Raw genomic sequence first — 12,095 nt, forward strand, 5'->3', positions numbered from 1 at the left:
TCTGTGCCTAGCACACTCCCCACCGTGACCTGCCACCCAGACCCTCAGAACTTAGGGGGACAGCCCCCTCCTGGGCAGCATTTTGGAGAGCGATGACCCCTTCCCGTAGCCCCAGCCCACTGTCCACAGCTCCAGCAGGGGCGCAGGTCACGCGACGCACAACTGTCTTCTCCGCTGGACACTGCCCGGCGTCATGGCTGGACAGGGAGTGACCTGTTTGTCCCATTGTCTGGAGCCGCAACGGCCCTGGAGAGACTCCACGTCTGTCACACACCTGGTCACCCCGGACGCTGCGCGTGCCGCGTCACGACTTCATCACGGGTGTCCCTGGGCTGTCCCTCCTCCAGAGAGCCCTCCGGCCCATGGGACTCGCACGCAGAGAAGCACCCCAGCACAGGGCGGGGGCCTGGGCTGCAGGGCACCTCTCACACGCACTGCCTGCCCTCATGCCGCACCGGGCCCCTGCCTGCCTGCCCGCAAAGCCGAGGCTGGACCGGCTCTGCCACGCTCGCCCTTGGGAACGCCCGGACAGCAGGGATGTCAGCCCTGAGAGCCTCGATCTCACAGCCAGAGACTTATGGTTCTCAGTGGAACTGGGAAACCCAGAGAGTAAAGAAGAAAAGGTCAAAAAAAAAAGGGGATTTAAAAAAAAAAAAAACAAAGCCTGGTTAGAATTTGGCGGAGTCAGATTCTGGGTCAGCACACGCATTCTTCTTGGACATTTCAGTTCACAGAGCCCGGGGGCGTACAGGCTCTTCTACCCTCCCCACGGGGAACAGGTGACCTGGCCTCCCGGGTGTGGGAAGAGCCAGCAAGGCTGGAGGCCCGGCTCCGGGGCTACAGCTGGTACCCGGGCCGCAGGGCGGAGGACGAGGACAGCCAGGCGTGACTCTGTGCATGCTGGGCAAACTTCAGGAAACCCAAGGCAGAGAGAGACAAATACAGACAGAGATAGATAAAGACAGAGACAGAAAGAGACAGAGAGACAGAAAGACCAAAAGCTTTAAAGAGAGGGACTGAGGGAGAAGCAGAGACAGAAAGAGATTAACCTCCAACTCTCCCTTGCTTTGCCAATTAAATTGTCATTTTTGCTACATTTGGGGCTCAGGTAAGAAGAGAAGGGACGAGGTTTCAGGCAGCGTGCCAGGCGGCCCTGGGGAGGAGGGATGCGGCGGTCGCACAGGGCCTGAGCTGCTCTCCGGGCGCAGGCTCCTGCCCCGCTGCCCTCCCTGAGGCCGACGTCAGCACACACGGGCAGAGGTGCACCTGCTGGGGAAGGTCGTGGGGGACCATGACCATCGGTTAACCTGCGGCTGGACCTGGGCTCTGGGAGGCCGCTCACCCCCTTCCTGCTCGCCTTTCACCCCAGAAGCTGCCCCAAGGACACAGCCTCGAGACGGAAGGGTGATGTGAGCCTGTTTGGACTGGTCGCTACTGAGCCCATTTGGAGCCTCCTTACGAACATTTCCAGTCTGGCGGGAGACAAGACACCAGAGCCCCTCATGGCCTGGGCCATGGCCCAGGATCCCCAGAGCCCAGGGGCAGCCCCTCCAACCCAGCACCAAGCAGCAGGGGAACCCAGGCTCCGCGAGGACAACCTGGAAATGAGCCCCAGCTCTGATAAGAACCAGGCTGGGGAAGGGACACCCCAGGATGGCAGGCGTGGCCCTCCTCCTGATGGCCTCCGGAAAGAGAGTCCGGGGGCGACGGCAGCCACAGCAGAAGGAAACAGAAAGAAGCGCCCAGGACGAAGGAAGGGGAAAGAGCAGAGACGAGAGTGGGGCCGTCGTGACTTCTCCGAACTTCCTGCAGAGTTTCGGGTACAACGACACGGGAGGGGTTTCTGAGCCTGGTGCGGTGAGAGGTCAGCGGGAGCCTGGAGGCAAGAGGGTGTCCCCGGACACCCGGGAGGGCCTCGATGTGCGACACGGTTCTCCGTTCAGGTTAGGACCCATCACAAGGGGCAGGTTGGAGAACTTCCGTCCCGGGAGCACGGGGATATCGTGCGGATTCTGCAGGGAAGTGTAATCTGACTCCGAGCCGGCCGTCCCTGCAGCCGCGGCAGCCGGGGTGCAGACAGCCCGACGGCCTCAACGCAGCACTCCTGCGGGCGGCCGGGAGCAGCCATGCCTTTACCGAGCGAACCCCAGACTCGAGCTACAGCTGCCGGAAACATCAGGTGCAAATGGTCCCTGTTGCTTCCTTCCCTGATTGAGCATCTCTGCACCGTGGCTCCAGTCTCTGAAACTGGAAAGCCGGACGTGGTGTCTGAACTCACACTAAGTGGCAGCAGCCCCTGAGGTCTTTTCCTTGTCAAGGTGGCAGGGGCTCTGCTGGTGGTCAAACCCCAAAGCCTGCCCAGGAGCCCCCCAGCACCAGGAGCCAGGCTGCTCTTGGGCTCCCTCCTGTGGCGGGTGCCGGGAGCGTCGGAACCTGCGGCCGGCAAGCTGGGGGGAGGGGGGCGGCAGCACCTGTCCTTGCGGCTGGGTGTGCGCAGGCCTGGGGTGCCGGAGAGGAGATCCGGGACTCCACCTGGATTCTACTTCTGAACGGAGACCATGATCCATCTGCGGCAACTCCCTCCCTCCCTCGGTCTTGTAAGGATGAAGACCTGGCTATCGGGAGCACCGATCTGCAGGTTCTGCGAAGCTACAACTTAGCAAACGTGTATGTTCAGATCAGAGCTGTTACTCACTTTCCCTACCCCGAGGCGTTTGCAAAATCTAAAGTAGATACACCCAGGAAGTATACACAGCGTCTTGGCAAGGATGTTACAAGGACAAACGAGATGCTATCGTGATGCTATCGTGAGGGCGCAAGAAGCCGGCTCGCTGCGTCTCCAGAGAGAAAGGTTCGCAGGGTCCAAACAACGTGTCACACGGAAGCCCTAATCCGCAGTCCTGGAGGCGTTGCCTGATGCTGGGAGATGCGGCCGCGTTCCCCGGAGACAGCTGGGGGCGCAGTGGTGGAACGGGGTGTGGCACCGTCAGGACTGCTGGGGCTGGCTGCAGGACATTACTCGATTCAGATGTCACTCACCGGCTCAGCGCAAGCCTTTTAGAGTAAGTTCGCAGGAACCTGTGCTTGGAAGCCTGATGGGGTGTTTTGATTTTTCAGTCATTGGTTCTGAAGTGGGGGGAAGGAGGGGAAGACAGACGCAGATCTCCCGGGCATCCTGCCTGGAGCAGTGGATCAGGGCAACAAGCGGACATGCACTCCTTCTCCTCTGGGAGTGAGTCCTGGCCTGTCCTTTGGGTGTATCAAGGCCAACAGCCTCCTCCAGGACGACAGAGGGGTACCCAACAAACCTGCAGGAACCAGGGACGGTCCCAACTGGCATAAGGGGAATGAGAAAGCAAATCTCGTTTTAATAGGACTAACAAAGAAGATACCACTGACAAATTAAGGGGGGGACAACTACAGGGGGACACTGGCTTAACAGAACCTCAAGTTTAGAAAGCTACATGGACAAGTTAGCCAAGCACACACTAGTGCCTCTTAACAAGGCTCTGCTTCGCCACCTTCTGCGATCTTGTACCTCAACTGAGCGCCACATTCCTGGAAGGATACTTGTCAACTAGAGCTCGAAATGGGGCCGGTTCAGAACGGAAACTGGGAGCCTCGGGCCCTAAGGACCCCCCAGAACAGATGATGGCAGACACAGAGCAATGCTTAGCGGCCGCCTGGGGCACATGAACTACTCCTGTTATCTTCAGTGTCCTGCAATTGCTGGACAGAGAGCCCGGGCAGGAGAAGCAAGGACTTGGGGGACAGGAGGAAAGGCATCTCGCCTCCAGAAGACCTCACCATCTTCCTTAAACATGATGGAAAACAGAATACATAAGATCTATAAAATAAATGAATGAATGAAATAAAACCAAACTCCTTCCGAAGTTGCTGCGGATCCAAGAGAGCCTTCTTGATGACAACTTGTGCCAAGCTGTCCTGGCCCTCGGCTGGCTCCACAGGAGCCCAGGGCCTCCTCCGTCCCTTCCTCTTCTCTCCGCCATCCTCCTCCAGCTGGCCTGTCCTGCGGCGGCTGCCGTGCCCAGGGGGAGGCGTGGGGAGTCGAGCCCAGCCCTGTATGCAGCTCGGGCTGGACCACGAGCTATGGGCCTGTGTCGGCTCAGCTGTGTCACAGCGAACAGTGTAAGAGTTTCTTAGGGCACGTGACATCTCTCAGCAGAAAGAAGGAAGGGAAAGCACGACCTACATTTCACCCTTTACCCACGACAATGGGGCCAGAGACATCTGTGTGCCAGCAGGTGACGCGCCATCCGGACCTCTAGCCCAGTGGCCTGGGAACCCCATCATTCATGGGACCGTCTCAACCCTGCCAGCCACACAGTACGGCAGGACACTAACTTCTGGTTTCCAAAGATCTACTTTTCATGTTAATTTTAAATAAACTTGAAGCAATATTGGGATTACAGACGCCCAGGTCCTCTGTGGAAAGAATCCGTACACACGGAAGACAAACAATGCACTAAATTCTGCTCTGAAACCTTCATTCACATCTCACAAGTCACTGCTTAATTTACAGGCATTCATGGAATTTATCATCTTATTTTGTAATTTCCGTTTCATGTCTCCAAGCGGCCGGCGCCTCTCCACGGGCCGTGAAGGCTTTGCTCCGACAGATGCCTGACGTGCAGCCACAGAGCTGCGAGGGTGCCTCCGGGGTGATCCTGTTCCTTTTGCCTGTTCCGGTGTTACGGGACAGCTGGGGGCAGGGCAGGAGAGAGCACGCCTGTGACAGGTGCACCAGGAGAAGCTAACCAGAGACGGCGGCCGGACCCACGGAGAAAGGCAAGTCTCCCTCTGGTTCCTCGCATGACGGGCCAAAGTGGTGTGAGAAAGGAGCGGGGAGAGGGAGGAAGAGGCCGCTGGACGTCTGTGGACGAGGCCTGGGTTAGATCCAGGCCACGGGGGCCACAGAGACCCGCAGCTCCTCATGGCTCTGGCTCAGCAGCAAGGCTGTCAGGGAAGCACTTGCCTGCGCCCACGGGTGCGTGAGCTGGTCAGCAACGGCACAGCACGGAAGCTGAGGAGGTTCCCTCAGAAATGAGAACCCTCCGCTGCTGGCTCGGCGACACGCTTCCCGTCACCTCTCCGATATGTGCCAACCACCCTCAGACACTGTCCACTGAGGCCCAGTCTCATGGGCCCCTCCAGAGAAGGAGGTCCGCTGCTGGCCGTCGGAGGGTCCGCACTGCCCGGGCCGGACACGGGGGCCTCCTCCTCCTCGGGCTCCACGGGGTCCGGTGCCCTCCCCTGCCACCCGGAAAGGGTGTCGGGGCAGAGGGACGCCCACCCGGACCGCTTCCCAAAGCAGCCTTCGGGGGAGGCCCAAGAGGGCCCAAGAGGGCCTCCTTCCCGGCACCCAGCCTGGGCATGGGCCCTGGAGCGCCCTGGCCTGGTCCAGAGGACTGTCCTGTCTGCCCTCGTGGGTTGGGCTGGGACGGCCCAAGCCCGATCCCAGGAAGGGAGTCGCCTGCCTCTGGCTCGGGCATCGCGCCCATAGCGTGGGCTCCTTTGTTTCTGGGGCTTTGTTACTGGCCGGAGGGGAAGACAGACACACAACACAGCCCCACTCGGCCCGCGAACCTCAGCGTGGTTTTGCCAACAACCCGGCAACTTTGTTCTTGAAGAAGTGACTGAAATCTAACAAATTTGGGAACATCCGAGATGGAACGCAGCCTCGTAGCCGGGGCCGCACTCTGAGCCCGTGATCACACGCGCCGCGGATTATTGTGTTTACCTAAACTTGTCCTGCTTTCCGAGACGTCATCATTAACGGGAGAGACGTTGCCAGCAAGCTCAAACCGTAAGTGTCGGCGCACCCCCCGCCCCCACAGAGAAACACCGCCCCGGAGCCAGGCTTGCTGGTGGGTGCGTCCGCTAGTGGCTGGGGTCCGGGGACAGCAGCGCCCCCGCGGCACAATGACCGCCCGGGCAGAGCCGAGGGGACGCCCGCCCCCCTGCTCCCGGGCGAGCGCCAGCATGGAAACTGCTCACGGGGACCGCACTAAGAGCGGGATCTCCGTGGTGGAAGCCGAGGCGATTCACGGTGACTCGGGCAGGAGGAGAGAGACCACGGCGGGAAAAGAAGGCAAAGCGAAGGAAGACGCGTGGCCGAGGAAAGGGGAGGTGGCTTCCTGCGAGGACATTCCCGCTCGTCTCTGGGGCCAGCGTGGTGGCCACACGCCGCATCGGCTCATCCGCAACAAAATCACAAAATCAGAACGTGACCGCGGGTCTAGTCGTCCCTCTGAGCCTGCCCTCGTGTCCAGACCTCTGATGAAACTGAGCCACATGTCACAGCGCGCAAGCTCCACTCACAATGTCTTTATAAATTCTGACAGTACAAATGCGTCGACAGTTCCCTGAGCTCCAGGTTGCGTGTGTGCTATTACGAATCTTTGCTCTTTGATTTCCAGCCTGGGGCTACAAAACCACATAAGACTGTCTGTTATTAATGCTTCCAGAATAATTTCTTCCCGGCCCATATGAAATTAGGATTTTATTTTCTGAATTCTTTCCTCTTGCAGGTTTCATTAAATATCTAATGCGTCAAGCTCTTTTCAAACTCTAAGCACGTACGAATGTGAATAGCGGGATCCTGCCCTACCGCCGCCACCACGGATGGGTTCTAGTTTTCTGTAAATGAGCTCAGAACGTTATTTCTCAATTCTTCTTCCTCAGTTTCAAAGTCCCACTAGAAACCCATCAGTCAGTTTTGGCCTGTGTCTGCTATGTGGAGAACAGTATAATTTTAATTCAAAATGTGTAAATGTCACCTTGCTCTCTCTCCCAGGGCTCCGCTAACCCTAACTACAGCCCCCCTAGATCCAGGAGGCTCCTGAAGGCATTTTGATGCAGAGTCACCTAGAAATCTGCTGTCCTGAGCCACTGTCACGTCAGCGCCCGCTTATTACACAATACTCTCAGGACCTGAAGTTAATTATGGCTTCATTTAGGGTCTTGATATCAAACCAGAATTCAAGAGGCCTCCAGATGCTGGGGCTCAGTCACAGGCAAGGGGGCTTCTAGTCGGAAACTGCCGGTTGCGTTGCCCGTCCCCGTCCACCTCGGCAGTCGGTGGTCAGTCTTGGGCTGACGCTGAGCCCAGACCTCCCAGGGCACCAGCGTGCTCAGGGCACGTGCAGCACAGCAGGAGGAGAACAAACACCCATAGTCGTGGCCTGAGGTACCGGACCTGACCGCTGAAACTCCGCAGGCACATCTCACCCTCGTGGCACGGAAATGGGGGGACACTTTGGAGCCGAAGCTCCCGTGACATCAATATCAGGCCCCCCGTGGGCGTGCTAATGATGAAATATTTTAAAATCTACAGATGAGCAAATCCCGGCTTTCCGTTTCCTTCCCCCTCTTCCAAAGCAAGGAAATGCATGCGGGGGTGCAAACGGCCGTTTGGACTCTGTCCTTCCAGGGCCCTGACGGTGAGTCCTGAGCAGGAAGGTGGGAGGAAAACAACACGGAGGAATTCTAGGTCCCTGAAGGGGACACGGAGGTGAGCTCGGGAACACCCATCCCCCAGAGGAAGAGAAGCAAATGCAGGTTGGATTTGGAAATGGCTCCATCAGCTCTGGGCCAGGGGCAGCTCCCCCGTGTCCTGAACTGGGTGCATCAGGTCGTTTGTGGGTGGGCGGTGGCAGGTGTCGCACGAGCAGCACAAACAAGGGGCCCCTGGCAGAGTGCCGAGCGCAGGTGCTCACAGCCACGTCCCACGGGTGAGCCCAGGACACGGACAGCGCCCGCTGGGCCCAGGGAAGGGCAAGGCGTCTGCCTCTGGCGTGTGGCACACCACCATTCGGTCGGTTCTCAAAGGAACCCACTGGCTCCTTCTCAAATCCTGTGGGACGGGGTCCAGGAACCTCAGCGCCCACGCAGAAAGCGTTCGGGTGCGGGGGTGCCGTCCGACCGCTAGCCCCCGGGCAGCGACACCTGCGACAAACCGAAGGCACGACCACGGGCACGGGCTCCGTGCGCAAAGTAGCCCATAGTCTCAGCCTTCACAGAAGTACGAGGGGGTGGGCGCCTGGGGGGCTGCTTAGGATTCTTTCCCCTCCCATTCCCTCCCTCTCTACGCCTCCCCCTGCTCTCTCAAATAAATTGATTAAATCTTTTCGGGTTTTTTATGAAGAAAAAACAGCTAGGCATCCCCATGAGAAATGGACATGATCTCACCTTAGAATGTACCTGCTTCTTAAAGAAAGAACAGCCGTAGACCCCATGAGGGCAGATCAAACGCACGGAACACCGTCTGCGGACTGCCAATAACACTGAAGTCTGATCGATAACCAGGAGACTAGGCAAAGCCAACAAAAGTCATAAGAAAAACAAAAGGTCCTCATGGCACCATTTCTAAAGAATGACTTGGCAACGTGCCTTCGCGCTCTCGAACACAGAGTAGTAGCCGCCCCCCTGCCCCCGAAAGCACTGCCCCCGGACAGAGTGTGGGTGTGAGGAGGGAGGAGAGCCGGCGCGCAGCTCTGGGAAGCCGGGGGACGGGGGGGGGGGGGGGACACAAGCTCCCAACCCACAGAGGTAGGGGACGATCCCTGCTTCAAGGTGAGGACAAAACAGGAGGCGCAGAGGAAGCTGCGTTCTCTCCTCTGCCCGTTGACCCCTGCACGCCTGAACGAGGCACACAGACAGGCCAAGACCAAAGTGGCGTGCTCGAAGCCTCTGTACGGGTGACAGCACCGTGTAGCCAGGGCCCTCACGCCGGAAGGACACAGCACCGAGCAGACGACCACAGCAGTCGAAACTGCCTCACGCAGGCAATGGCGTGGGTGTCATCAGAAATAAAGCTAACGGAGAGCTAACATACACCGGGCGTGTCAAAGGCTTCATCCTTAACCTCACAGCATGTTCAACAGACATTACTCTCTCCCCAGGTCACTGATAGGGAATCTGGAGATTAAGAAAGTTAAGGCACAGCTCCAGAGTCAGTCACACACCCAGAAGACGCCCCAGCTGCCCGGGGCCGATGCTGTCTCTCTGACTGATTAAAGATCAGGTGTAAATCTTGTCGAGGAAACAGAAGATGCCCAAATACTAGAAGGTGATCTGGAAAGAGGTGATCACCGCCGAAGATCCAGCACGTCCAACACTCCCTCGGGACGCCTCAGCCGACTTGCTGAATTCCTGGAGTGTGGGACGGGATGGGGGGTGGGATATGCCAAAATCTTTTAGGGCTTTAAATTTTTCCTCTGGTCATGAAAGCGTCATGCATCGTATTTGCAAGTGCAGATTTAAGGCAAAGATCTTCTGGGAGAGTGTAGTACGGGGCCTTGGTCCACACTGGACTCCCCAAGCAGGCAACCAGGGCCCCTGCAGCCGAGAAAGACACAGAGCATCCCAAGAAGCAAAGGACAAGACGTCCCAAGTAAGTTACACACAAGAGTGGCCAGGAGGGGAGGGAAGGGAACCTAGAGATTTAATAACAAACCGTCTTGCTTCTGCTTTTCCAGGGAGGTGCCAACAGATCCAGGAGCTCCCAGAAAGCGGGCACATGGGAGTCTACCTTTTAAACGTTCAGAAAATTCATGGCAAGGGTAGGAAAGCTGGTTCTCCCAGCTCTGGGAGAAAAGGCCAGTGTCGTCTTTGGGGAACTGCTCCGTTCCTCCGCGGCCTCGGTGTGCTCTGAGCGGGAGGGGTCTGTTGGTACTTGTGCGTGTGCCTGTGTGTACGTACTGTGGCTGTGGACTCACGGGGTGGGGGGCACCCACAGGAAGTCGGGTTTGACAGCCTCTCCGGGGATAGCAGTCCTGCAGGAAAGCTGAGCCTGGGGAAACTGCCTTGGAGCTTCCAGGGAGCAGTTTCTAATCGACAAGTCATTTGCAAGACACAAGGCAGGGACCCAAGGGCTGCTCCAGAAGAATTTTAAGTATGAACAGTGAACTCACTAACATCTTTCCCCCTCACACTGCTTGAAAAGGAAGAAAGAAAGAGAGAAAGAAAGAAAAAGGCTCACAGCCCTGCTTCAGACTTGCTGAAAAGCAGAGGCAGCCGGACCGCAGCTCCGTTCAAACCTTAGGTGTTTCCGACACAATAAACCCTTCAGGACAAGCCTCACTACTTCAGTCCTCAATCCATCAGAGGTGTTCTCTCCACCTTCGTGTTTTCTCAAGCACTTGTTCAAAAACACATTTAAGTGGAATGTTTTCGTTTCTGCAGATTGCATTAATTATGGGTTTGCAAACACAGCAAGCCCACGAGGTCTGCCCGAGCTGGGGGCTGCAGACACCCGGCCCGGGCCAGCGGCGGGTGGCTTGGCTCACGCCCTGCACCGAGCTCCAGGCTTGGCCCCGCGCTGCCGGCCAAGGCTGCTGCAGAGAAGTTTCAGCTAAGAAAGAAAAACACACAGCGGTCAACCGCGGGGACCCACGCGCTCGGGAGCGCGCCTGCCTGCGCGCAGCCCCGGACCGAGAGAGGACCAGGGAAAGGGGACTGTGGGACATGGAGACGCCTTGTCCCCCAAGTTCTGCCGGCTGACACGAGGGAATATAATATTTATTTTAATGTCATCTGCTTCCTCCGAGATTCGCTTGGGGAGGGTGTCTGGACACGCAGGCGAGCCAAAGGGGGCTCAGGAGGGGCGCCACGACAAGCAGCTCCTTTCCCAGCAAGCCGCAGCGGGTCCGCGCTGTGCCCCGGCAGGGCCCAAGTGACAGAGGGACGCAAGGCCGAGCCCGCCCCAGGCCGGAGGGACAGCAGTGAGTGGGCGAGCATGTCCCCGGCGGGGCGGCCCTCGGACAGTCCGCGGGGCGGCGCCGGAGTCCTCAGCCCTGGGTCCGCGCCGGGCCCTGCCCACCAGCCCGCTGGACGCGCAGGACCCCAGAGCACCCCCACGCGGCGGAGAGACCCCAGAAGCCCACGCAGCCGCCTGCGGACCGGCCCGGGCCTCACCTGCTCGGACCCCGTGGCGGGAAGGGGCGCCACGTTCCCCAGGGTCACCTGCTGCCCGCGCCCGGGCGCAGGGGCAGGGGAAGGCGCGGACCGAGTCGGGGCGAGCCGGCCAGGTCCCCGCGGGACGACTCACCGTGAGCGCCGAGAACTTCTGCGCGGGCGCCGGCGGCAGCAGCCCGGCCAGCAGGGGCAGCCAGCAGAGCCGCGGGAGCAGCATGGTGACGCGCGGCACGGCGGCGGGGAGCGGGGCGCAGCGGTCCTCACGCCGCGCTCGGGCGCCCGACTCCACGCGCTGCCTCCGCACCCTGCGGCCCTCCGCGTCCTGTGCGGCTTCGCCGGCTGCTGTCAAATAACCCAGAACTTCCCGGATCCTCCTCCTGCCCGCTCGCTCCCTCCCTCGCCTCCTCCGGCCCCACCCCCGCGCCGCCGCGCCCGCTGGGCTCCGCTCGGCCGCGCGCTCCAGCCCGGCCCCGGGCGCCCAGAGCGCGGGTGTGCGGGAGCCAGAGGCGGAGGGGGCCTCCCGGGGCTGCGCCCTCTGTTAGAGCTGCGGCTTGCCGGCTTCCAAGGCGCACACGCACACTCGCGCGCACACACAGACGCGCGCGCACACGCACACTCGCGCGCACACACAGACATGCGCGCACACCCTGGGAGAGTCCCAGGCACGACCCCAAGATGCGCTGAGCCCTTCTAATGTCCGGGGCACTGACCCGCTGGCGCAGAACAGACCCTGAGGTTAACCCAGCCCCTTGAGTCTGGGTCCATCCCCAGGCCGCAGGCTTCTCCTAGACCTCCAGAGAACGTGTCCCCTCACGTTGGCTGGTTGATCAGATGGCTTTCCAGCGGAAGAAGCCATCAACACCACATGGTCCAGACAATTCACCGAGGGCCGCTTGCCTTTGGCATTTTTCAGCAGATTAATGCACTTGGGGACGAATTTTGGACTAGAGATCCAGGGTCTGACAGGGCACCAGGCAGGTCTGGTGAGAATGTGGCCATTTCTAGAGCCGCTCTGTCAAGGCCGCTCAGGTGTGTTGGGAGCACACCGGTGTAGGGGTCCAGACTTCGCCGTGGGGACTGGTTAGAAACCTAGAGACTTTTGCACACCCAGTCTCTGGACAGTGCCCACTGCAAACGACATTGCTGAAATAGTTCAG

General features: G+C 59.3%; 1 protein-coding gene across 1 annotated transcript in view; it reads right to left on the minus strand.

The window, feature by feature from the left end:
* Positions 1–11,186, minus strand: part of SMOC2 (SPARC related modular calcium binding 2) — a 143,965-nt gene extending 132,779 nt beyond the window's left edge. The window contains exon 1 of the mRNA XM_044242252.1: positions 11,072–11,186. Coding sequence (XP_044098187.1) covers positions 11,072–11,155 — 84 coding nt within the window. The 5' untranslated portion in view covers positions 11,156–11,186. The remainder of the gene's footprint in view (positions 1–11,071) is intronic.
* Between the last annotated feature and the right edge of the window lie 909 nt (positions 11,187–12,095).

Source organism: Neovison vison, chromosome 1 (assembly GCF_020171115.1).
Source record: "Neovison vison isolate M4711 chromosome 1, ASM_NN_V1, whole genome shotgun sequence".
NCBI classification, from domain to species: Eukaryota; Metazoa; Chordata; class Mammalia; order Carnivora; family Mustelidae; genus Neogale; species Neogale vison.